The 26956-nt window shown below is 41.7% G+C and overlaps 1 protein-coding gene and 1 pseudogene across 1 annotated transcript in view; one reads left to right on the top strand and one right to left on the bottom strand.

Annotated features, from left to right (window-relative positions):
• LOC143302005 (agrin-like) overlaps positions 1 to 26956 on the bottom strand; it is a 162540-nt gene that overhangs the window by 61143 nt on the left and 74441 nt on the right. The window contains exons 3-7 of the mRNA XM_076616489.1: positions 12033 to 12254; positions 9660 to 9769; positions 3114 to 3216; positions 2686 to 2783; positions 1288 to 1402 (exon numbers count right to left, since the gene is read on the bottom strand). Of these exons, the coding sequence (XP_076472604.1) occupies positions 1288 to 1402; positions 2686 to 2783; positions 3114 to 3216; positions 9660 to 9769; positions 12033 to 12254 (648 nt within the window). The remainder of the gene's footprint in view (positions 1 to 1287; positions 1403 to 2685; positions 2784 to 3113; positions 3217 to 9659; positions 9770 to 12032; positions 12255 to 26956) is intronic.
• Positions 12999 to 25425, top strand: LOC143301731 (uncharacterized; annotated as a pseudogene).

Here is a 26956-nt window from a genome sequence, read left to right as displayed (position 1 = left end):
ATTCAGTTTGAAGAAGGATTTTACACACAAAAAAAAAATATATATATATATATATAATAAAATTCTAATTTTTCAAATATATTTAGATTTTCATAACCCCATATTTCTGCACCATACAACAAAATAGGAACAATTATAGACTGGTGCATATCAAGAACAACACACACACACACACACACACACACACACACACACACACACACACACACACACACACACACTGCGAAATAAAACCAAAGAAGAATCGAAAGATTCCACATCATTGATCAGAAATGGTGTCATCTAAATTCGCTTCCAGCACCCATAAATGTAAGGTAAAACAAAAGTAACTCAATTAAGGAAGAAAGAAAATCTGAAGAATAAACGACTTGTTCAAAACTAACGCCTTTCCAGTCCGCATAGCCAAACAGATAACACCTGTCTAGTGCCCATCCAAGTGTTGGCTTGCTGTCTGCCTGAGACAACTGTTGCTCAGAGCCACTCGTGAACCCTCTGAACCGTGTATTCACGACTGATTTTGATATCCCCATGTGTGAACATACAGCTCCTCTTCTGGAATCTTTACACTGGCTCTCCATTCAGTCCACAATTTCACACACACTCTCTTCAATCATGTTCTCATTTCTCACTGGCATTGGCCCTGAATATCTCTGGTATCCTTCCTTAGTGCAGCGCATCTCGAAATCTTCGTTCTTCTTCTACAAATCGGATTCTCTATCTTCCACCTGTCAGAACAAATTTTTCTGTCAAATTACTCTTTCCTTTCAAAGTATAATAATCATTATTCTTTCTTTTGTTCTTCTTCTCATTAGTATTGTAAAATAATAATAATGATAATAATAATAATAAAAACTCATTAAAGAAGTTTTCATTTTACACATTCAAATGTAACTCGTCGTTATGATTTACAACTGGACAATTTGCATTATACAACCATATCTTCTCTCTCTCTCTCTCTCTCTCTCTCTCTCTCTCTCTCTCTGTGTGTGTGTGTGTGTGTGTGTGTGTGTGTGTGTGTGTGTGTGTTGTTCCTTTAAGAACGAGTTATGTGCTTATGTTTGACTTGATCTCATAGAGAGAAAAGGGATATATATGGAACAGTTCTGGATCTGAATACATTTGGATATATAACACGTTACACAAATTGGGAAAAAGAACTGAACATAAAGCAGAACAGACATTTGTGAAATATCACAAACACACATACACACGCGCGCGCGCGCACACACACACACACACACACACACACACACGCGCGCGCGCAGACAGTAGAGATAGAGAACTTACCACAGTTGCCAGTAGATGCCACGCTGACAATCTCTCTACGTCGGCATGAATCCACCTTCATGTGGCACTCACTGCTGTAGGTCCTACCGTCTGTGCCACACACCTGGCCCTCCGCCTGTTGGGGGAGACATGAAACTGATCAGCTCACGTTTCTGTGCTTCCACACACTAGCGTGCAGGGCTTGACGCTGATTTTACCCATTATTCTGTTTCTATTTTTTTTGGTTTCCTGACTGCTCAATACAAAAAAAAAAAAAGAATATGTCGCCTGCTGCTGTGTCTGCTCTAGACATTCTGATTTGTTATTTCAGTTTTTGTCAGGAAATATACATCTTTCTTCCCCCCTCATTTTCAAATGATAATGATAATGTACATTTGTTTTGCGCCCTTTCTCTCTAAGAGCTCAGTGCGCTTACCATGAAAGAAAATATTACAAATTTATATAAATCATCCATGACCATTCTTTCTCAAAACCCCTACTGGTTTCTCCAGTCAATGGGAAACCATTTACAGCTTAGTCTTTTGTGAAGGACTATGACTCTCAAACTAGGAAGCAAAATTGCACTGGCTCTTAGTGTGGGCTAGCTGGCCTTTGGGAACCATCCCAACGCCGACTGTCCTAAAACCCTCTTGGCCGAGAGAGTGGGGATGTAAATTGGGCAAGACACTCTCCACTATAATCAAATTCTGGCCCAAATTGTCGGAACAGCAGTTGCCTCCTCTGCTGTTCTGATGGTCATGGTCGGACACGACTGACTATCATATATATATATATATATATATATGTGTGTGTGTGTGTGTGTGTGTGTGTGTTTCACTTGATGCACGTGGTGAGCTCCGTCACCATTGTTACGACGTGCGAGACAACTCTGCTGTCCTTTGCTGTCTGGCTGTCAAGTCACCATTGGGAAAGAGTGGCGGCGTGAAGGCGTTCCTGCGTATTGTACTCTTTATGCTCGTTCTGGAAACAACTCACGGCGTTTAAGTCTACATTTTCATAAATATTACAAGCATGAGTTGAAGAAAATCTGGTTCCAAGAATTTATATGAATTTTGATCAGTATGAGTATCAGTATCTCAAGGAGGCGTCACTGCGTTCGGTCAAATCCATATACGCTACACCACATCTGACAAGCAGATGCATGACCAGCAGCGTAACCCAAGGCGCTTAGTCAGGCCTTGACAGAAAAAAAAATCTTTAAATAAAAATAAATATAATAAAAATAAAAGAAATAAAAATAAATAACAATAAAATAAGTAAAATAAAATAAAATAGATAAAGTTATAAAAAAAAGAAGATAATCATGTGTCCCAGAAGAACGCACTTGCTAGTGCCCTTACAACCTCCACTAGCAAATACCTGAATGCAATGTGCACACAACATATGTGATGGACTCACTCTTCTGCAGGAAGCCTTTGAGGGGCAGACACATCTGGGTTGATCGTCCACCGTCTCACACACGGCGTAAAAGTCACACTTTTTGGCAGCACACCCATCTGTCACAAAAGTATCCAATATAATTTCGTTTTCGTGTGATCTTTCTCTCTACATTTTTTTCTGCCGAAAATGTTCGCCTGCCCTGTTTCGATTTCTGAATTTGCGATCTAGATAGGTTTGAGCTGATCTGAAGGGTATCCAGATAAATGTGTTTTCTGAGTAGTACTTTCCAGGAAGCCACAGACACCTATTTTAACACATCATCTAAACCTGGTCTTCAAAAGACAGAACGATCGTGACACGGTGTGTGTGTGCGTGCGTACTTGCGTGCGTGTGTGTGTGTGTGTGTGTGTGTGAACGGCCTTTTATGAGCACGAGATTATACTTACTGCAAGGTCCTCTTTTCTTTATCTGAACTCGGATCTGATTCTCACAGTTGAACTGACGTAGCTTGCATTCGTTCTCGTACGTGATTCCATTAAAGCCACAAACCTGTTAAAGAAATAAATCATTTCACTTGTGTCAACAGCCTACAAATAAACTGACATTTGATTTAATTCAAATTAGATAGACTGGTTAAAGTACAGAGTCTTTAATTATTGCAAACAACATAATCACAATAATGGCGACTATCATTAAACCATATTCACCATCGATAACAACCTCAACAATAATGACAACAATCTAAAGCCATAAACCTCCTGTGTTGTGACACTTGAATAGCATCTTTAATGTTGTGTGTGTGTGTGTGTGTGTGTGTGTGTGTGTGATATAGGAGTGTGCGCATGTACGGCTCGCGCACACATGAATGCTATGACAGATCAGTGCGTGACTGTTTCACTGGGCTCTTTACTTGCAGCAACAGTTGACAACATCTGCGCATTTAGTTACGCGCATATCCGGATCTATTTCAGATAGCCATGTAATGTCTGTGTATAGATAGGCTACGATGGACACAACATATCTCCCTATCCCCAAATAAAGCTTCTATCCTGAAAATCTTCAATTACTAGAATCAAAGAATAAGTGACTTCAAAATACTGATAATAACTAGATGTATTTCACTATTTTGAACTATTTTCATTTGTGTTTAACACACAACATGCTTTCGAATGGTAATGATGTGCACAAATAATGGATTTAGCAGTTCTTTAACACAGGAAATATCCTTTCCAGTTGTCACTTTGCAAGTTGAAAAGTCTTAAGAAAAGAGACTTGGTTACTGTCTTTTATTTTGTTGTTCACATGTTAAACAAATGAAATGAAGAAAATAAAGAAGGAATATAACAGAATATCCAAACAAATATATGTGTCTTTGTTTGCGAATGTATGTGAACCAGGATGTGTGAAAACGTAGTGTTAACTCACTCAGTACGGCCAGTCCTCTCTTCTCCTCTACACAGACCCCTCGGATGTCCAGTGGGTGTCTGAATGACCCAACCTTTAGCTTCCGTTGTCAGAATTGTGGTATTCTTTGTCGACATTCACCTCTTCAGTGTAAAAGCCTTCCGCTTGTAATATTTTGATGGTGGTAATTGGGGTGAAACGCTGTTAACGTTGTCTCTTTCGCCGTTCGTATGGAGAGAGTTAATGGAAGTGACTGCTGTGGCAGTGTTCGCTGCTCAGTTCAGCAGGTAGTCTTTTGAGGTAAGTGGGTGGGCTGCCTGGTCCGGGCTGATCTGGTCAACGGATCGGGACTGGCAGCATTGGGTTGGAAACCAGGTGCTGGTTTGGGTGAAGAGCCATGGGTTGTTGATGAAGGGGACGTTACTGGCTTCGGTGTTGGAGCTATGGGCAGTAGAGGCTGCTGTGGCTGCGGTTGTTAAAGTGGCATCTGATAAGGGGCGACATCAGATTCTTCATCTTTTTCATCTTCTTCTTCTTCTTCAGAGGACTTGCGCGTGATATGGGCATGGCCACGTTGGGCGCTCACCATGCTTCCCAACTTCTGGATGACAGTGTATGGGTGGGGTTGAATGGAAGGGTGAGCTTTCCCACCACCCCCCTGTTTTACCAGTACACTGTCTCCAGGCTTCAGGTTAGAGTTCTGGGTGTGCCGTCGTTCATCAGCATAGGCTTTCGTCTTGCTCTTGCTTCTGAGGGAATGCCAATGTTCGGCCTGAAAGGGCTTCAAACGGGGACACATGGTTTGCGCTATGGGGCGTAGCGCGGTGCTGGCGGAAAAATTGGGATAGTTATGCTTTCCATTCAGCTCCATTTTCTCTGACATGCTTGTTGAGAGTGTGCTGTTAGCTTCTGGCCAAAGCGGTGTGATCTTTGTTTGTCGAGTGCCTGGGTGGGTGAGAAAGTATTTAACCCTTTCGTCACTTCTCTGTCAGTCAGCCTGCCCGGAGTGAGACTGGGTCAGCTTAGCCAGAGCACAGCTAGATACTGCCTGTTCAAGAGATCGACAGAGACACATGGGGGTTGCTGTACTCAAACTACTATATCTTTGTAACCACTCAATCAATCTCGCTGAATTTTTCTTTATGTTAATACCAAGAGATTGTTGCATATTATCAATAATGCTTGTGAAAATCGATTTTTATCTTCGCACATCGCAGCCCGCTTGAAGCAGTAACACGCTGCCTTTTCCGTGCCCAGCTTTCTTCCTCTTCGTCAGTGCTGTCAGTGTCAGTTTCGTCATTCGAATTAAATGGCGAATCAACACACTTCCACTGAGTTACTATCAGCAGCGAACTGAGAGTTTGGACTTTTCTTCAATATAATATTTACAGCGTCAGCTAAAGTATACTGACGTGAAGCACGAATTCCGTTAGAAGTACTGGGATGAGCGTCCGTAGCAAGTGTTGAGTGATCGCAGTTCGGCTTGCTTCGTTTGCCATCAAAACACGCAGTGAAAATGACACGTTCCGTTCAAAAACAAAGGCAATACGATATCGAGGCTGAAGGTGAAGGACTGACCTTTCACCTTATGTAAATATTGTGACTTTGTGTGATTCAGGGGAGAGGAGAGTGCTGTGGGAAGTCACTCTAACCTTTCACCTTATGTAAATATTGTGACTTTGTGTGATTCAGGGGAGAAGAGAGTGCTGTGGGAAGTCACTCTAAAGGTTTTGTCGGCGGGCGTCGCCTTCAGTAGCGACCCCTGCAGTCGAAGGCCGTCGCCTTCAGCGAGGTAAGGATTACACTCTTGACCTGGGAAGGGAGGTCCATTGTCAGTTTTGATGACTTTGAGTATGCTTTGGTGGGACAAAATGGAGTTCAGCACAGAAGTACTGCTCTCGCTGAAGTGCATGGGACTATTTCCACGATGAACAAGTAGTCACCAGTGGGGAAAGGTCTGGCGAAGTCAGCTGCAAGATCAGTCCATGGACCATCTGGGAGGGAGGTGGGGTGAATGGGCTCACGTTTGCAGGAACCAGGGTAAGAGCACTGGAAGGGTATGCAAGACTTTATAGTTTGTTCCATTTGTTTGTCTATGCCAGGGAACCAGACTTTCTCTCGGATCAGCTGTTTGGTCTTCATTATACCCTGGTGGCCCTGATGTGAGATGCTGATGACTCGTTGTTATAAACTGTTTGGAATTACAAGTCGATATCCACACAGGATCATCAGTGATGATTAATTTATCCTTGAATGTTCTGAAGGCTGCTCGGTCAGGATCATGCCATCTTTGAGTCAGAATGGCAGACAAAACTCTCTGTAGAGTGGGGTCTTCTTGAGTAGTGGCACGCACTTCGTCTAGAGTCATAGCTTTGGGTACTGCATTTCTGGAGATATAGTTAACATAGTCTTCAGCTGCGCTTTCTCTTCTGGCTGGTGTTTGGGGATGATGACTCATATAATCGGCAGGACTGAGCTCGTCACGACCTGGCCAGTACTGGAGTGTCGTACCATAGGGCATTAACCTTTGCCTCCATCTTTCGATCCTGGCTGTGGTTGGTTTGGGGCTCTTGATGATTCCAAGGAGCGGCTTATGGTCGGTAATGACCGTGAAGGACGACCCGTAAATACACAAGTGGAATCGTTCAACGCCAAAGATAACAGCAAGCATCTATCTGTCCGTTTGTGAATAGCGTCTTTCCTGGTCAGTGAGAGAACGGTTGGCGTAGCAAATCACCTTTCCTTCTTGCATGAGGATGGCAGAAACTCTGACAGGACTGGCATCAGCTGTCATTTCAGTGGCCTTGATAGGGTCAAAGTTGGAGAGGACATGTGAACTTGTGAGTGTCTCTTTCAGCTTCAGGAAGGCTGCCCCATGACCAACTGACAACCTTCTTTGCGAGACGACGTAGAGGCTCGACGATTGTCGCGTATTTAGGAATGAAGCACGCGACGTATTGTGTCATGCCAAAGAAGGACCACATTTCTGCGGGAGACTGGTGGATTGATGCTTGAGATTGCTTGAATCTTTGCTGAATCTGGGCTGACACTTTTCTGTCCAAAGGTATGACCATAGAATGTCGGTTGTTTGGCTGAGAAGATGCATTTCTCTGTTCAGCTTGGCACCTTTTCTTGTAGACGCTGCAGTGCAACACGCAGACTGGCGCCATGGTCAGTTTGTGTTCTTCCAAACACGGTGATGTCGTCGGATAAGTTCTTGGTTCCAGGTTCTCAGCAGTTCTGATAGGTGTGTTGAAAGATCTCGGTTGCTACATTCACTCCAAAGAGTAGTCTTTTGTAGCGTTTGAGGCCTGCATATGTAGTGAACGTGGTGATGAATCTGCTCTGTTCTAACTGGTGATAAGCACTGGTCATGTCTAGCTCGGAGAATACCGTAGCTTCATTCAGATCATGAATGAGGTTATTGATCATTGGCATCACAAGTGTCTTTCACGCTTGATGACTTTGTTGGGCTAATGCATGACTATACATATGCGGAACCCTCGCTTTTCTTCGGGACAACGACAATGGGGCTGACACAAGGTGTTGGGCCAGTTACCTTTTCAGTGACGTCCATGTCTCTCAAGTCTGTCCAGTTCCCTCTCAACATCCTTTCTGACGTGAAAAGGAACATGACGGTGTGACTGTGCGACTGGCTGTCCTGGTTCGTCAAAATGCAGTTTGATGCTGACACCTTTGATTTTACAGATCAGGATCAGGATCGACGATGGGGTAAGTAGTGTGTGAGACAAGGGCAAACTGAATCAGTCCTTGCTCTAAAGCAGCTTCGTTCCACAGCATTGTTGGTGGGAGCGTCAGGGCTTTGACGAATCGCATGGAACGTTGCATGACAGGAACGATTCATGTACCATATGTTTGTTTGGCGATGTCTCCATTTCGGATGCCTGCTGTTCACTAAGTTCGGCTTGAGTCTTTATCAGATTAAGATTGTCTCTCAAGATTGTCTCTATCTTCTTAGTCTTTGCGATATACATCCCTGCAAAATCTGAGTGAGGATTTCACGATCTATGTCTGGAAAGTCACATGCAGCTGCTTGGCCGTGAAGTCTTTTGTGGTATGCGTCCATGGTTTCACCCTGTTTCTGATGAGCTCACCTAAACTTGAAAGTTTCATGTGTAGTTGTTCGTTTGGGTGTGAATCTGTTGGTGAAGGATTCTTTGACAACTTGGTATGGGTTACGATCGTCGCCGTCGCAGCGACCATTCTTCTCTTCTTCACTGAACGTATCGTAAATATCAAAGGCCTCTTCTCCTATGTAGAAGCACACGTTTGCTTGAGATTCAGTAATATTTATTGAGTGCACATAACAGGTTTTCAAATCTATCAATCCGCTTCATCCAGCATAAACCAAGTGATTGTTCATTAGAGTGCACGGGAATTTTTCAAATGGTTGCAAAGTCAAGATGATCAGTTGGTGTTGTTTTATGTTTTTGTTAAGTTCGAAGCAAAAGCAGAATTCATGAGAAAGTCACAATTATCTTCATCACTCGTCGCCATATTTTCGTGTGTGTGTGTGTGTGTGTGTGTGATATAGGAGTATGCATACGTAAGGCTCGCACACACATGAATACTATGACAGATTCACTGAGCTCTACTTGCAGCAACAGTTGACATCATCTGCGCATCTAGTTACGCGCATATCCGGTTCTATTTTGGATAGACATGTCTATCTATAGATGGGTTCTGATAGGCACAACATCATCAAGGGATAAAAAGACACGTGTTAATGAATAGACAGATCGCCCGTTACATGCCGTTTTTGTAACAATGTCACACACACACACACACACACACACACATACACACATACACACACACACACACACACACACACAGAGTTACCAGAAACTTCCCTCATCAACAAAATATATAAGTCCATGTATCAACAAGAAAACACAACTTCCCCATGGTTGATATTTGTTAGAAAGATACTCGAAATTATAGGCCTTGATCACATTTGGAAAAACCAATTCACATTCAGCGCACATAGACTGAAATACGTCGTATATAAAAAATTAGAAAATGAATATATCAAATACTGGAAAGAGAAAAGAGAAAAAACATGAAAACTAAAATTTTACAATACGATTGTAGTAGAGTACAAAATTGAAACCTATCTTTTAAATATATCAGATACAAAACACAGAGAAGCTTTAACGAAACTCAGAATAAGCCCGCATGACCTAAAGATTGAGAAAGGTAGATATTTAAATATTCCACAAGAAGACTGATTAAGCAACAAGTGTAACATCCTGGAAGACGAAATCCATCTTCTTGATCATTGCATTAAATATAAAACCTTAAGGCAACAATTTTAAAAGATATTCAAAATTCGAATAACACAGGAAATATTCCCAGTCAGGTGATGCTAACAGATGATGAATATATACAAACAAGATTAGGAAAATGTGTTTATGAATGCTGCTGCAATTTACTACATTAACTGATTGATTAATTGTGTGTTTTTCTTTCATTCAATTATTTACCATTGCACTTGTGTCTTATAAACCTTACGGTTTCATGACAATAAATCTATTCTATTCTATTCTATTCACACACAGACTCACAGGTCTGTACTCCTCGGAACATTGGGGACAGACGCACTGAGGACGGCCGTTGTGCACTCTGCAGATGGCGTCATTGGCGCAATGGAAATCCCGACAGGGCACGTCATGACCTGGATGACGTCATGTGACACCATTATAGTGACGTCGACACTTGTTTCTTCGTCATGCGCAGCCAGTGAATTGTCAACATACCGTCCCCAAACAGGAGTGTGTCCATATGTGTGTGTGTGTGTGTGTGTGTGTTCTTTTGTTTAACTTTTATCCACAACTGTGATTTTAGACGAAAATCACCCCAGAGTTCTTACAAGTCACGTATATTGACATTATTATCATGGCTTTTATCAATCCAAGAAACAAATTTTACAGTCAAACCAACAGAGATATGCAAAAATCAAATATAATCTAACAGGCAATTGAAACCAAACATGTCAAAACCAGATTATAATTTTTTAACCACACAGAACCAACATATGTGAAATGCATTCAAACTATACAATGTGGAAAAACCAAAGGTATACAAGACCACACTAATTGAGAGGTAAGAAGAGAATTATGTGATTTCGTGTATCGCGTGTCCCAACAGCTGCCAACAACTATCTGCTCCGCCTCCCGCTGCTCAGCCATAAATGTCACAGTGCCAGGAAAAGGCATCGTGAAACAAATGGCTTCATTTGAAAGAAAACTTCTATATCATAAACAAACAAATAAATAAATTAGTCTGGAAATTACTCGTGTAAGAAAGAGAGAGGGAGAGACGGTCTGACTCACTGGTCCCAAAACCTGGTTTGGTCGTTGGGGCGTTGCCCTCCTGAATGCATCACTAGCATTCGTTTCGGGCGCTCGTGGGATAGGGCATGAGTTTCGGCAAAGTTCCTCTCCATCCACTCAGTGATGTTGTCTGCAAACTTCTTTTACTGTCTGCCTCGTCTCCCTCCTTTTCCCCTGCACTGTTCCCTGAAGGATGGTTTTGGAGAGCCCATCAAATCTGTGTCCATACCATCCCGTTTTCCTTTTTTCACCTGCGGTCAGTAGGTCTTAATACCGACTAACGTACTGTCTGATGGTTTTCCTAACTTCATTTGTTAAGTGGTCTTTGTAAGAGATGCCAAGGACTGATGGTTTTCCTAACTTCATTTGTTAAGTGGTCTTTGTAAGAGATGCCAAGGAGTCACCTGAAGCATTTCATTTTCACTGCTTGGATCATTCTCTGAAGCACTGCTGAGAGATTCGCGTGCATGTAAGAAAGTAAACGGAACCAGTGCAGGAGCTTCAGTTTTGTTCTGTTGTTCTTGCCATTCAGTATGGGCTTCCGTCTTGCCCGTGCTATTGGAGTCTGCGAAGCTGTTGCCAGTATCCCGGCCATAGACCCTTCACTGCTGATGGTGCCAAGGCACTTGGGATGCTTCACTGTTTGTATCTGTATTTGTATTTCTTTTTATCACAACAGATTTCTCTGTGTGAAATTCGGGCTGCTCTCCCCAGGGAGAGCGCGTCGCTATACTACAGCGCCACCTTTTTTTTCTTTTCTTTTTTTTTCTTTTTTTGTATTTTGCGTGCAGTTTTATTTCTTTTTCCTATCGAAGTGGATTTTTCTACAGAATTTTGCCAGGAACAACCCTTTTGTTGCCGTGGGTTCTTTACGTGCGCTAAGTGCATGCTGCACACGGGACCTCGGTTTATCGTCTCATCCGAATGACTAGCGTCCAGACTACCACTCAAAGTCTAGTGGAGGGGGAGAAGATATCGGCGGCTGAGCCGTGATTCGAACCAGCGCGCTCAGATTCTCTCGCTTCTTAGGCGGCCATCACTCCACTGCTGTTGTCTGGTGACATTGATCTCGGTCTTGATTTGGTCCTTGCTGTTTTTTTTCGTAAATTTAGTCTTTTCGGCGCTAATCTCCTGAAGGCCAAAATGGTTGACGTTTCGTCCAAGCGGTTCACTGGTTCTTCCAGTTCTTCCTCACTGCCTGCCATCTCATCAATGTCATCAGCAAAGCGGAGATTTGTGATGGTACGTCTTTCGATGTTGATAGTGCCAGAGTATCTTTCCTTTCTGAAACGGTACCTTCTTTTAACAGTCCTTCTACCCGTTTCTTCTCAGTTTCAGCTGGCTGACTCTGAGATGGCTATGGCAGCTGGCGAGACTGGCCGGGACAGACTCTGCAGATCATTTAGCTATTTTTTCTTGTGCTTTCAGAATCAGGAAGCATAACCCTTTCCCTCTATAACCAGACACACCAAAACAAAACAAAACTGATCGAATCTCAACATTTTTCTAAACAATTGTCTGTGTCAGAAATAGCCAAACAAAAGCAACGAGTTTTCTTTTACTAGAAAAGTCTGGTGTTGCCATGCCGACCAGTGGTACACTCACCGCACTGCCCCTGGTGAGCCACCACCACGTAGGGTCCATTGAAGGCCTCACACGTCTGCTTCCTCAGCTGACACTCACTGTCGTAGGTGCGGGAGTCGTTGCCACACACATACCTGACCACGGGCTCACAATACTGGGGGCACTGACAGGTGGGCACTCCATTACGGTCCACTGAACACTCCTCCATGGGCCGACACTCCCGGCTGTCACAGGGGTTGGAGTCTGCAACACGGGCAGCAACAGACAGGGGCGTGACAGCTTTCATCGTCATCAGGAAGAGCATGTACATACCACCGTATAATAAAACTGCTCTTGCAAATAATAATAATAATTATTATCATAATATAATTATGTTTATAAATAATAATAATAATAATAATAATAATAATAATATCAGCAAAAGAGGGAATCTACCTACGATCCAGATCAGAGTGTTCAATCTCGCCCGCCTCAGAGCCAAGACAATCGTGAAGCCCTCATCTCAGAGACATGCTGTTTGCTAACGACACAGCAGTGACGACACACACCCAGCAGGAACTACAGGCACTGATGGACCGCTTCTCCTAGGCCTGCAAATATTTCGGACTAACAATCAGCCTGAAGAAGACAAGCATCTTGGGGCAGGGCACAGAGGAACCACCAGTCATCATATCGACGACTACAAGCTTGACGTTGTCCACCAGTTCACCTACCTCGGCTCTGCCACCTTCAATAACCTCCCCTTAGACAGGGACTTTGACAAGAGAATCGGGAAAGCAGCTACAACACTTGCTCGCCTCCCAACCCTAGTTTGGACAAACTAGAAGCTGACGGTGAAGACTCAGATGGCAGCGTACAACGCCTGCGTCATCAGCACACTGCTGTATGGCAGTGAGACATGGACCACATATGTCAGACAGGAGAGAAGGCTCAACGCCTACCACTAGAGAAACATCCGCCATATTCTGGGCATACCCTGGCAGAACAATGTCCAACGCCGAGGTTCTGTCCCGCGCTGACCTGTGCTGGCTGGGCTTTGTCCGCTGCATGGAGGATTGCCGCATCCCCAAAGACATTTTGTATGATGAGCTGACATCTCGGAAAAGAAACACTGGCCGCCCGCAGCTTTGCTATAAGGACGTCTGCACGAGAGGTATGAAGGCGCTCGACATTCACACCTCGTCCTGGGAGATCTTGCAGTTGACCACACAAGGTGGAGAAGTACCCTAAACCAACATCTCAAGACAGGGGAAGAGAAACTGTTGAATGCAGCGACAGACAAGCGAGTTTGCAGAAAAAAAAGCGGAATAGCTCCAGCAGACAAAATACGACACACAGGTGTGACCTTCGCGACAGAGACTGTCATTCCCGCAATGGTCTCTACAGCCATACGCGAGGCTGCTCAAGACAAGCAGATTGCCAAGATGAACAGGATCGACCCTGATCGACGGATGCCTACTAAACTAAGATAATAACAATAGCAGCAACTTTTTTTCTCTCTTTTTTTTTTTTTTTTCGTTTATCTATTTATAGTCTGTTCATCTAAGATGATATTAGACCGAAAATGATTGTATTATTATTATTATTTGGATTCTTATCATTTCTATCATCATGATTATGATTGTTATTATTAATCAGAAATCATCAAATGAAAAGGGGACGGTTGAGGTGGAGGGGGTCGAGGTGGAGGGGACTGAGGAAGAAAAGAGAGAGAGAGAGAGAACAGAATGTGGAAAAGATCGAGTTCAAAATGTAAAATGGAGAGGGTGGGTGTCAGTGACTGGAGAAAGAAAAAACATAATATTGGAAGGGTGTGTGTGAGACGGGGAACGGGGCAAGCGGGATTAGGACAGAAAATTAATCAATAATCAAATATTGTATGCACTACTTCTGTTGATCATTATTTGAAAAGAGGATGATGTGGGGACCTACAATAAACAACCAACTGGAGTATTTAACACATAAATAGAAAACATTAATAATGAACATTTTGAAATATATAACTTTTTCCAAAGACAATTATTATTTGAAACTGTTAACACATGTTCAGTAATTTTTAGAGGCAAAAACGTTTTCAATTCGGGTTAAAATGTGCTCTACCATTGAACGTCCCAGCAAATGCATTTAATATTTTCACAACATTTTGCGTATGGGCCATTTAGTAATAACCCAAATGTCATGCACTTAACAGTCCTGCCAGTTGTTTTAGCATCTAATAAGGCAGAAGTATTAACCTCTATAGACAGAAAGGAATTTAGCATATTTTTTTCAACAATATTACACATTTCAGATGATGACAAACGATGAGGAAGTTCAATTGCATTTAAAGCGTTTTTAGCTCCACGTTTTGCAAGATGATCTGCACGTTCATTAGAAATAAACCCACAGTGTAGGGGAATCCAACACATTTCAATATTAGTTCCTCTCATTTAAATGCAGTTAAAAATGATGTTATAATTAATGTTTGTACAACCTGATTTGATAGACTGCAGAACTGATTTTGAATCGACACGAAATAAAACATTAATCAAGTTTAGGGGCAGATCAATTAGATATGTTAATGCCATAAGAACGGCAATTAATTCAGCTGTAAAAATTGAGAAGCCCTTTCCAATATGATATGACTTTTCAATTTTCAAAGCAGGAATTGCATATCCGGAACCAGCAAACTGATTTTCTAGAATATGTTTTGAAGTGGTGGGGGTATGTTTCAGATAAGTGTGATTTGACTCGAGAAGCTAAAATAATGGGATTTTCATCTTTCTTAATGTCACAATATTGAATGTCAAAAGCTGCTCCATTTAATTCCCATAATGGAATTGGTGAAGTGCTCATAAACGGAGCAACATTTTGTGGATCAATATTTGATTGATTAATAGTATCTGACACATGTGTAGAAATAGTTTCTAGATTTCTGTTCTGTTTCGAAAAAAAGTTTGTCAGACCGTATATTAATCTGTTTTGACAGAATCTTCTGTAGCATTTGCTCTAATTACATATTTTACCGATGCTAGCTTTCTTACTTCATTAAGAGCTAGTATTCCTGCAGCTCTATACGACTGTAATGTGTTCTTATGAAACGGAACACTTAGGGCTAACTTTATGGCTTTGCTATCAAGGCTTTGCAATTTTTCAAGGTAAGCATTCAGAGCATTAAAGATACCTCCTGTCATTTCAGTTGAAAACTGTAATCCATTATCTTTCATATAAATGTTTAGTTTGTCAAGTTCTGATTGATATAAATTGTTAATGTGATTGATAAACGCAAGCCTGTTTTCTTTCGGAAAGTTACTTTCAACCAAACTGCTGTATCATCAGCGTACTGGGCGAGCTTTATAGATTTAGACATATATTTTGACAAATCATAGAACATTATGTTGAACAAAAGTGGGGAAATTATAGATCCTTGCGGGATACCAATGTTAATTGATCTCGTAGACGACAATAATTGCCCAACTTCAGTGGTGATGCATCTTTCCTTCTGCAGCAGCAGTACTGTAAAATAAGCATCATGTCAACTATCAGCAGTACTGTAAAATAAGCACCATATCAACTATCAATAATTGTAGCTTGATGAAGCCTTTTGTACACGAAAGTGTGTCTTCACAAGTGACCGAGAAGGTTGATGTTTTTGACTTTTTGCATTCATTATCAGTTGTTTCGCTTGTCAGTTTAACGACTTCTCTTTTACGAAGTCCTTTAAGTAATTTCCTGTAACTGTATTTAGAGGGTTTTTGTTTTGTTTTTTGTTGTTGTTTTTCTTCCAAATTTCAGCCACATTTTTACCCTCATTTGCCCAGTTTCCCCCAACCCTCCATTCATCCACATCTCCCACCCCTTCTAACCGATAATACTCAGATGTATTCATAAATACTTTAACAAAATGTCTTCAATCACCGATATGTGTGACGGGACATTAAACAAAAATTCCTCCTCCTCCTCTTATACTTCTATGAAACAAACGACTGACGTCCAATAAAGAGCAGAAATTAATACGTTGTTCACCTTCAGTCATCAGTGTTTTCTGCTTTTTGTCTTTTTTCTTCTTCTTCATTTCAAATGGAAATCCAAGGAAGTTTGAAAACAATAAGACAAAGAGTAAATTGAGTTTCTTTTTGACTCACATGTGTAGTAAATAGAGTAATTTTATCAAATAAACCGGTCTCGGTTGTCCGTGTAGTCAGGAGGCTAAGTTTAGAAATGTGAAACCACCTAAACGTTACGTGTTAGAAGCAATCATCCACCTGAGATGGGATGTCTGGATGTAGTGTAATGTGTTCCACATGGATGAACCTTCAGTATTTGGGAAGTATGTCTGCAATGACAGTTTTCAAAATGGCCGCCAAAATGATTAATTCTGTTACGTCTCTGGCATATATTGGAACAAAACGGCAAAATTAATGGCTATCAATATGTTTTTTAGCATGGCGAATTCAAATATGCAGTCAAATTAATGATTGGTGAAACGCATTGCACCCTTTTCACCGATTTTACTAAAAAATGTGCTGATTCCATAAGCAATGCAAAGAATTCCTTCTTTATTGCAATATAATGACAAACTAGACGTGTTTGTATCGACAATTAAAACATGACAAGGAAAGTACACACCATTGAAAAAACTTTGAGTGAAACAGAAGCGTTTCATGTCGAACAGTATGTAGCTCTCAGACGAGATGCACCCAATCAGCCGTCCATTGTCATTCAGATAAGGACTGCCAGTTCCAAATTTGTTCATTAATCCCCTGAGATGACACGAACAATTCCAAGCCAGAGCCAGATTCTGTGCAAGCAGAAAAAGAGAGCTGTACGTGCCCAAATGAGCAGAAGACCAAGGAGAAATCCACACCGGATTTCACATGATTTGGCCAAGCTACATGACCCACACAAACAAGATGTTCCAAATTCTCCAATGACAAAAGTTAATCCAGTGCTAATCCTGATTGCCCCAACTCATACTTTGTCACACGGACTGTGATGCAAAAAATGAGGCAGTGACGAAGAAGCTGGGTGAGAAATTCACCATGCATTTGACCGGCAGCTTTCCTGAAAAGCAATGGATAGCTGCAACTGTGCAAGGATGTTGTCATCGTGTAGGGGGGGCGGGGGGGGGGGGGGGGGGGGGGGGGGGTTCCACACACAGACGAACTTCCAGAGTGATGGGAGACAACATGAATTCATCAGGCCTTTAAAGCATCTGGTTGAAACTGGCATCCTTGAACAGCAGGAAATGCCACGAATGGAAAAGACTGGAACCACTTAATCCACACACAGACGCCCTGGAAACCTAATGGAAGCCTTTGGTCAGTTCTGTAGACATGTTTGAAGACAGGGGCAAGTGAGAGTGGAATAGTAACCAATAACAACCTCAAAGACGCAGCGAGAAGAGTCACAGATGGTTTCTCAATAAGGATGATCAGCAGATCAAATCATCCCTTGAAGATCTGGCCATAGAACTCACTGTTCTTTCTTTGCTGAAGAATCTATAATGTCCTTAATGCAATAATTCAGTTTATCAAGTTCTGTCTGATAAAGTATGTCCTATTAAACAGAAATGATATCCTACTGTGGGATATTCATGCTGATGGGCCTAGATGTTTACAAGGAACTGAAAACTTTTGTGATAATGTTTATTGCTAACAAAAAAAGATTACTTTCATGTGGTCATAATCAGCGCCACTTTCACCAATTAAAAAGAATCATTATGTGCAAGAAACGATCATATGCTTTGTGAACATCAAACACGATCAAGAGGGCACTCTCACATTTGTTGATTGGTGTCTTATGTATTTTCAATTTCAACAAGTAGTCTAATGTTACCTCCTTTTTCGAAGCCATGTCTAGCAAGTTAGAGCGATTTTGTTTGGGTTTTTTTTCCACAAAAGTGCATTAATCGTATTAGTTGCAGAAACAGAGTGAGACAAAGAATGGGAGTTTGTCCGTCCGCCTGTCTATCTGTATGTCTGTCTACCTGCCTGTCTGTCTGTCTGTTTGTGTCTCTCTGTGCTAGTCTGTGCGTACCTGTTTGTCTGTGTGCTTATTGATTCTGTTGATGGTGTCAACACAGGTGTTATTACATCGGTTGAAATATTCTCAGTTTCTGGCCTGGTGTTTTTGTACAAACATATAAATATGACAACATTTAGCAAACTGCGGGTAAAGGATCCCATCTCCACTCTTTTTCGTTCCCCCATGTGGTTTCTGATCTAACTGGTATATTGCTGAGAGATGAATCCTCTGTGTGTCTGATGCAGGCCGTGAGGAGGAGATACAGTAATGACAAAGACGATAATTTTCAAGCTGCGGTAATGTAATGTAATGTAAAGATAAAGTGTTCATTTCAGTGGGGATAAGACAAACTTACCAATCGAATTTAACATCACTTCAAAGTTTTATTTGTACATATTTCAAACCTGCTTTGTTATGATGATGATAATGATGATGATGTAAGAACATACATACATACATATCTGTATTTATCTATCTATCTATATATATATGAATATATATAGAGAGAGACAGAGAGAGAGACACTGAGAGAGAGAGACACAGAGAGAGAGACACTGAGAGAGAGAGAGAGAGAGAGAGAGAGAGAGAGAGAGACACTGAGAGAGAGAGAGAGATTATGCATCAAAACATGTAGGATGGTCCAGCTAAAGAAGCAAACATGACAAATTATGACAAGACATTGCATCAAAAATACATATTAAACTCATTGTCCATATTAAACACCTAAAAAACAATTCGAACATCCAAAAACTAAAATGACATCGCAACCAAAGTGCAGACTAAACTGAATGTCCATAGTAAACACCCCTCAACCAATTCTGACATCCAAAACCAAACGCGCACATCACAACACCAAAACAATGCAAAACCAAACTACAACGCTCAATTATCCCTCCCTCTCTTCCACGCATGCACCTCAACAGCACACACTGAAAACAGAAGCAAGCACAAACACACACTGTCGCAGGCATCAGAGTTTGATTAATGTCAGTTTTATACATATCAGTCCTGATGTTAGTTTTGGATGCAGAAATGGACTGGGAGTGTCTAAATGGCAAGGCGTTCCACTGGACGGAGGATCATTGACCTTGAAAGACTTTGATATAACAGGGGGAATTTGGAGAATGCGACTTATCTGATGATGAACGTAGTTGCTGAAATGTTAGCAGAGATCAGAAAGGTAGGCGAAGAACCAGAGAAAGCGAGAAAGCAATGTGTGGAGATATGATATTCAATACTGGACATATGGGCAACCAGTGGATTTGTTTCGGAACAGGCCGAATATGGTCATTCTTACAGCGTTTCAGCACAAGATGGGCAGCTGAGTTTTGGGCTGTCTGTACTTTATGAATAATGTATATATTGTATATATATGTAGTGAACCACACAGCAGAGAATTACAACAATCCTTTTTTTGATGAGACAAACGCACAAATGAGAGTTCTGATTGCGTCAACAGACAGGAAATGACGAATGGAAGCAATGCGGCGGGGTTCTGCGAATGTTGACTTAGAGACATTAGAAACAATTTGCCCATGGACATATCACGAGAGAGTGATACCAAGATTTTTTTTTTTTTTTTTCCCCGTGATCTGTGAAGGGGATGTCAATCTGACCTACATGGATAGAAGCGCGTGCTGTGTCTTGGAAAAATCTTTTCGACCTGATCAGCATTTCTTTAGTTTTGTCGTCATTCAGCTTAGTTTGTGCTTATCCAGATTTTGATTCATGTCTGATATGGCTTTGCTTATTTGTTCTGGGGAAGTTGATTTCTGCATCTGTGTGTCGTCTGTGAATATGTGGTGACTGATGGAGTGTTGGTCACATGCTCAGACTTTTATTTGCTGATCTTATCCTAATCTGTTAAGGCACTTATAGCTTTCCGAAGAAAGAGGAAACGAGGCGATTTCATTCCTTTAGATCTGTTTAAGTACGTCAGCTGGCGACAGTCACAGTAATTGGTGTGAACAAAGTGAATCCATGTACAAACCCGGTGTTCGGTTGTCTCTGTGTGTCCGAGTGTCCGTGGTAAACTTTAACATTGTCATTTTCTCTGGAAATACTTTGTCTGCGAATACCATGTTTGAAAATTCATCACAGTCATACCAATAATAGGTTGTAAGACTTCCGGATTAAATAATATTTCCGGATCATGAACGGCTTATTTCGTTGAGGTTCGAATTCTCAAAAATGGTTGGGTTTGAAGCCGACATGACTTCATTTTTTTCTTGTTCGCGATTGAAAGAACTTTTTTGAAATACAAATACAGTGTCAATAACTACATCATTGACGTTTGTACTTCAAATGAATGTTTTAAAGTCGATACTGAATTAACTAGAATGTGCCAAAAAGATAAATTGAATGGACAGTGTTGTAGTTTCTGCCAGCAAATGAGCCTGTCAAAAACGATCTCCGCAGATGTGGAGAAAGCGGATACATGTTGCGGTGTGCTTGAGGCGATGGCAACGTCTCCTTTACTGCGGAACTTAAATAATTTCTTGATTTCCCCAGATATACCAAAACAACATCATTTAAACGACGTTATCGCCTCGACAACAGCAACCGAATTATCACGCTAAAACACATGTTTGGATGTTAATTTTTGTACTTCATTTGTAGACCCAGGTTGGTCCTTTTTGTAAGACTGTTTACTATCACCCGAACATGTATGGTTCAAATCTGCTTTTATGCCCCTTTTTACTAGAAGCTTTATGATATCAAATACAGAAAACATTTTAATGAAATTTTTTTTTTTTTTTCAATTTGATTTTATTTGTATTTTCTTACTTATCGTTTTTTAAAGTGCGTATCACAAGTGAGTCTTGAAGGCATTTCCTCTCTCTTTTTTTATTTATTTTTTTTTATCACGTTTGTACATGAAGTGAATCTTTGTAATAACCCTGAGCTGGCTGTCCGTGTGCCAGAGTGTATGTATGGATCTGTGTGTGTGTGTGTGTGTGTGTGTGTGTGTGTGTGTGTGTGTGTGTGTGTGTGTGTGTGGTGTGGTGTGTGTGTGTGTGTTGTTGTTTGTTGTTGTTGTTGTTGTTATTGTTTAAAGGCTAAACAAGGTAATCTACTGCATTCCACACACTACAAATAAAAAAAAAAAATGTTCTTACGCAAAACGAATTCAGCAGAAAGTATGGGATTTACACATCTTCTGATTTTAGTCATTCAGCTCTTAATAGAAGAGAAGATAACCCATATAAAGGAGATTACCGAAAATTGAGTATCGCACAAGCGTTTGTAGTTTGAATTACAATTATTTTACCGAAGTTGGAAACTTGATAAATGATATGATAGTAACACAATGAAATGCTGATCGATGTGGTTTGCAAAACATGGAACTGTTCCGTTTCCAGCACACAAATTTCAAATATTTAGCAAAAATATGACCGAGATCGATATACATGTAAGTATCTCTAAAACCTCCACCCCTTCCATGATCCCCAATCCCGACAGCGTTATCGGTTTCCCTTCCTGTTGATTATAAACCAGTAGTATCAGTATCAGTAGCTCAAGGAGGCGTCACTGCGTTCGGTCAAATCCATATACGCTACACCACATCTGCCAAGCAGATGCCTGACCAGCAGCGTAACCCAACGCGCTTAGTCAGGCCTTGAGAAAAAAAAATATATATATATACATAAATAAATAGATAAATAAATAAATAAAACTAACATAAATAAAATAATAAAACTTACAAAAATAATATATATATATATATATATAATATATATATATATATATATATGCATATAAATAAATAAAATATAATAAAATAATAAAACTAAGAAAAAAAATATATATGCAAAAAAATAAATAAATAAATAAATAAATAAATAGATAAATAAAATAAAATAAATTTTAAAAAATAATGATAAAATAACAAACCAGTAGGAATCGCTGAAGTCATGAAGGTTTTGCCTCTTGTTTAAAAGAAAAGTACTGAGAGCAAAATCGATACCGCAATTATGTAAACAATCGGTTCATTGTTACGCAGCATCATGGAGTTGTAGCCATTAATTTGTTCTTTGAATGAGTGGAGTGATGGCCTAGAGGCAACGCGTCCGCTTAGGAAGCGAGAGAATCTGAGCGCGCTGGTTCGAATCACGGCTCAGCCGCCGATATTTTCTCCCCCTCCACTAGACCTTGAATGGTGGTCTGGACGCTAGTCATTCGGATGAGACGATAAACCGAGGTCCCGTGTGCAGCATGCACTTAGCGCACGTAAAAGAACCCACGGCAACAAAAGGGTTGTCCCTGGCAAAATTCTGTAGAAAAATCCACTTCGATAGGAAAAACAAATAAAACTGCACGCAGGAAAAAATACAAAAAAATGGGTGGCGCTGTAGTATAGCGACGCGCTCTCCCGGGGGAGAGCAGCCCGAATTTCACACAGAGAAATCTGTTGTGATAAAAAGAAATACAAATACAAATAACCTCTCTCTCTCTCTCTCTCTCTCTCTCTCTCTCTCTCTCTCTCTCTCTCTGTGTGTGTGTGTGTGTGTGTGTGTGTGTGTGAGGTGTAGAAGAAGGGGTATTATGAACGAATTATGGAATAAGTATTATCATGAGAGAGATAATTAAATTTCATATTAATTTCTTAACGGTCCAGTCTTTATTCTACTTTATTTCAATATCCAGGTATGTGATCCCAAAAGCCAGCCCCCAGAATTTATCTAAGACTTGGTTGTCACAAGTGATGGTTATGGTTGTGAAGGAAAGGGTTATGTTGTGTAAGCATCTATAGTCATTGAAATAGTTCACTGGAGAAGACGGGGCTTTACCTAAGGAATATTTAATACATGAAAAGGTTTTCATTACACAAAAAGCCTAACCTTGATGAGAAATATGTTTGTTTGTAGTAATGATTTGCCAAACACGTTGATTTGTTTAACAGTTAATTCAATAGGTGGTCAACGGATGCTGATCAATAGTTTAAACAGATCACTCCTAGTTGAATCATCAAGTGCAGAAACATTGCCCATAATACACTGAATAAAGAAACATATAAAACTGTTTCGACCAGGATAGATTATTATCGGTCATTATTCCAAAGTCTATGGTTGACAACTTCTGTTGTTGATGCCTTTTTTGTGGGGTATGGGGGGTTGAAGTGTTAGCGATGTAGAGGTCCGGTAAATTGTGGAAAAGTTTTGGTGATTTTATCTCGTGGTAGTCACAATAAATGTAGTTGTAAGAGGATAAAGTGGCATATGGTTGAAAGATGTCTATTCATCAATTAATATTTTCTTGCATGGTAACGGTTAGTGAGAAGGGGGCGTAGATTAGGTGGGGGTGGTGTGGGGGTGGTGTGTGTGTGTGTGTGTGTTTGTGTGTATGTGCGCGCGCGCGCGTGTGTGTATCTTGTGTTGAGAGAAGGGTGCAAGAATAACTTGTTTATTTGCTAAATGGCTGTTCTGGGCATCTTGATTCTGTTTCGTCTCTTTATTTGTTTTTTATTTTTGAATGTTTTCCGTGATTTTTGTACATGCCTATCTGTGTGGATAGTCCAATGCATATGATACAACGTATTCATTCATTCTTTCATACAATCATTCATCTGTTTCCATTACACTGATCGTGAGTAATCATCAAAATAATATTCAAAAGTGTTGTGCCTTGTGAATGCCAGTTAAAATATAAATCAGCTGTGAGTTTTCCTTTCGAAGGCATTGATAATGAAATCAATATCAAATTCTAATGAAAACATGAACAATCATAAAATTATTATAGTTACTGTTATGCGTTTTCCGTCTTTGATTAAATGAATTTGTCAGAACAAATCTTCCCACAACTATGTGGTAGAATTGTGTATAAGACCTATCATCCTGTACAATATATATATATATATATATATATATATATATATATATATATATATATGAAACACTTCCCAGTTGAGATCAATTTACAGTTTGATAAAGAGAAATTAGCATCTCTTTACACACACACACACACACACACACACACACACACACACACACACACACACACACGAGCGCGCGCACATGTTTTCTTTTTTAAGATATAATGGTGCACAACATTCCACAGGCTATTACAAAGCAGACAGAAGCAGACAACAGTCAGATCAGCATGGGTCAGCTGTGTGGGTCAGGGGCCTCAAGGAAAGGTCCGGTGAACGACTGCAGGAAGACGGGGTGCAGGGGTAAGTCACTACAGCTGGGGTGGTGTGTGTGAGGGTGATGTTTGAGGGTGGTGGTGAATGAGGGTGGTGTTTGAGGGTGGTGTGTGAGGGTGGTGGTGTGTGAGGGTGGTGTGTGAGGGTGGTGTGTGAGGGTGGTGTGTGAGGATGATGTGTGAGGGTGGTGTGTGAGGGTGGTGTGTGAGGATGTGTGAGGGTGGTGTGTGAGGGTGGTGTGTGAGGGTGGTGTGTGAGGGTGGTGTGTGAGGATGTGTGAAGGTGGTGTGTGAGGATGTGTGAGGGTGGTGCGTGAGGATGATGGGTGAGGGTGGTGTGTGAGAGTGGTGTGTGAGGATGTGTGAGGGTGGTGCGTGAGGGTGGTGTGTGAGGATGATGTTTGAGGGTGGTGTGTCAAGGTGGTGTGTGAGGTTGGTGTTTGAGGGTGGTGTGTGAAGGTGGTGCGTGAGGGTGGTGTGTGAGGATGTGTGAGGGTGGTGTGTGAGTATGTGTGAGGGTGGTGTGTGAGGGTGGTGTTTGAGGGTGGTGTGTGAGGGTGGTGTTTGAGGGTGGTGTGTGAGGGTGGTGTTTGAGGGTGGTGTGTGAGGGTGGTGTGTGAGGGTGGTGTTTGAGGGTGGTGTTTGAGGGTGGTGTTTGAGGGTGGTGTGTGAGGGTGGTGTTTGAGGGTGGTGTGTGAGGGTGGTGTGTGAGGGTGGTGTGTGAGGGTGGTGTTTGAGGGTGGTGTGTGAGGGTGGTGTTTGAGGGTGGTGCGTGAGGGTGGTGTGTGAGGATGTGTGAGGGTGGTGTGTGAGGATGTGTGAGGGTGGTGTGTGAGGGTGGTGTGTGAGGGTGGTGCGTGAGGGTGGTGTGTGAGGATGATGTGTGAGGGTGATGTTTGAGGGTGGTGTGTCAAGGTGGTGTGTGAGGGTAGTGTGTGAGGGTGGTGTTTGAGGGTGGTGTTTGAGGGTGGTGTGTGAGGGTGGTGTGTGAGGGTGGTGCGTGAGGGTGGTGTGTGAGGATGATGTGTGAGGGTGGTGTGTGAGGGTGGTGTTTGAGGGTGGTGTGTGAGGGTTGTGTTTGAGGGTGGTGTTTGAGGGTTGTGTTTGAGGGTGGTGTGTGAAGGTGGTGTGTGAGGGTGGTGTTTGAGGGTGGTGTGTGAGGGTGGTGTATGAGGGTGGTGTGTGAAGGTGGTGTGTGAGGGTGGTGTGTGAAGGTGGTGTATGAGGGTGGTGTGTGAGGGAGGTGTATGAGGGTGGTGTGTGAAGGTGGTCTTTGAGGGTGGTGTGTGAAGGTAGAGTGTGATGGTGGTGTGTGAAGGTGGTGTGTGAGGGTGGTGTGTGAAGATGGTGTATGAGGGTGGTGTGAAAGTGGCGTATGAGGGTGGTGTGAAGGTAATGGATGAGGATGGTGTGTGAGGGTGGTTTGTGAGAATAGTGTTTGAGGGTGGTGCATGAGGGTTGTGTGTATGGTGTTGTGTGTTAGGGTAGTGTGTGAAGGTGGTGTGTGTGGATGGTGTATGTGGATGGTGTGTGAGGGTGGTGTATGAGGGTGATGCGTGAGAGTGATGTATGAGGGTGGTGTATGAGGGTGGTTGATGAGGATGGCATGTGGGCATGGTGTGTAAGGGTGGTTGATGAGGATGGTGTGTGAGGGTGGTGTGTGAGAGTGATGTATGAGGATGTGGTATGTGAGAATGATGTGTGAAGGTGGTGCAGACCTTTGGGGCTATTTATGAAGGTGGTATATGACAGTGGTATGTTAGTCGATGGTGTTGTATGAACAAAGGTTGGTGTATGAAGGTGATTTATGTGGGTGGTGTCTGGGTGGTGTAGACTGTTCGGGTGGTGGATGGATTGCACACAGAATACACAGCTTTCATGCAAAAACCACTGGTAACACCATGTAAACAACGTGGACACCATGAGGTCGTCCATATTTGTGCATGCATGAACACAACTCAACAAACATGCACATATTAAATCACTACAGACCACCAACGTATCATTTTCTGACGATTAAACAATATTAGGACTTTCTGACATAGTTCGTCCATGAATTAACCGTCACTGACAACTGCTGACTATTGCTAACCAATTCTGACCATTGCTGATCATGAATGACCACTGCCCAAAAGTTTTCATAATGTTGCACTTAACCTATTTTTGCAATATTAAGACTTCTGGAACTAGTTTGACAATTCAAAACCGGTTACATCGTTTTTTGCATTATAGGAAGGACCAGTAGTGCTCATATCAATCAGAAGTACTAAAGCAGGACCATTTTATAGCCACAGACAACCATAGAAAATCACCAAAATCCAATCACACAGCAGTACACACAATGAAAATCAGATCTACCCAGAGGCAACCAAAAAACTCAGAAGTACCCGGACAGAAGCACTAGTACTCCGAGAAAATCACTAGTACCCAGGGGGAACCTGCAGTAGCCAGGGACAACTTATGATTAAGGCAGGACCTGGAGTGTCCAGAGAGAACCACAAGTATATGGGGAAAACCTCTAGTACCTAGGGAGAACCACTAGCACCTATGGATAACCACTAGCACCTAGGAAGACCCACTGGCACCACTAGTTCCTAGGGAGAACCACTATCAGCGAGAATGACTGGCACCAAGTACCACCAGTACCAACAGAGAACCACCGGTACCTGGCGATAATCACCTAGCTCGACTAGTACCTATGGATAACCACTAGCACCACTAGTACACAGCGAGAATAAACACCACCATTAGTACCCAAGGATATCTACTAGTACCTATGGATAACCACTAGCACC

The sequence above is a fragment of the Babylonia areolata genome, chromosome 28 (genome assembly GCF_041734735.1).
Source record: "Babylonia areolata isolate BAREFJ2019XMU chromosome 28, ASM4173473v1, whole genome shotgun sequence".
Taxonomy (NCBI): domain Eukaryota; kingdom Metazoa; phylum Mollusca; class Gastropoda; order Neogastropoda; family Buccinidae; genus Babylonia; species Babylonia areolata.
The sequence above is the reverse complement of the archived record's forward strand: the minus strand, read 5'-3'. Positions and strand labels throughout refer to the sequence as shown.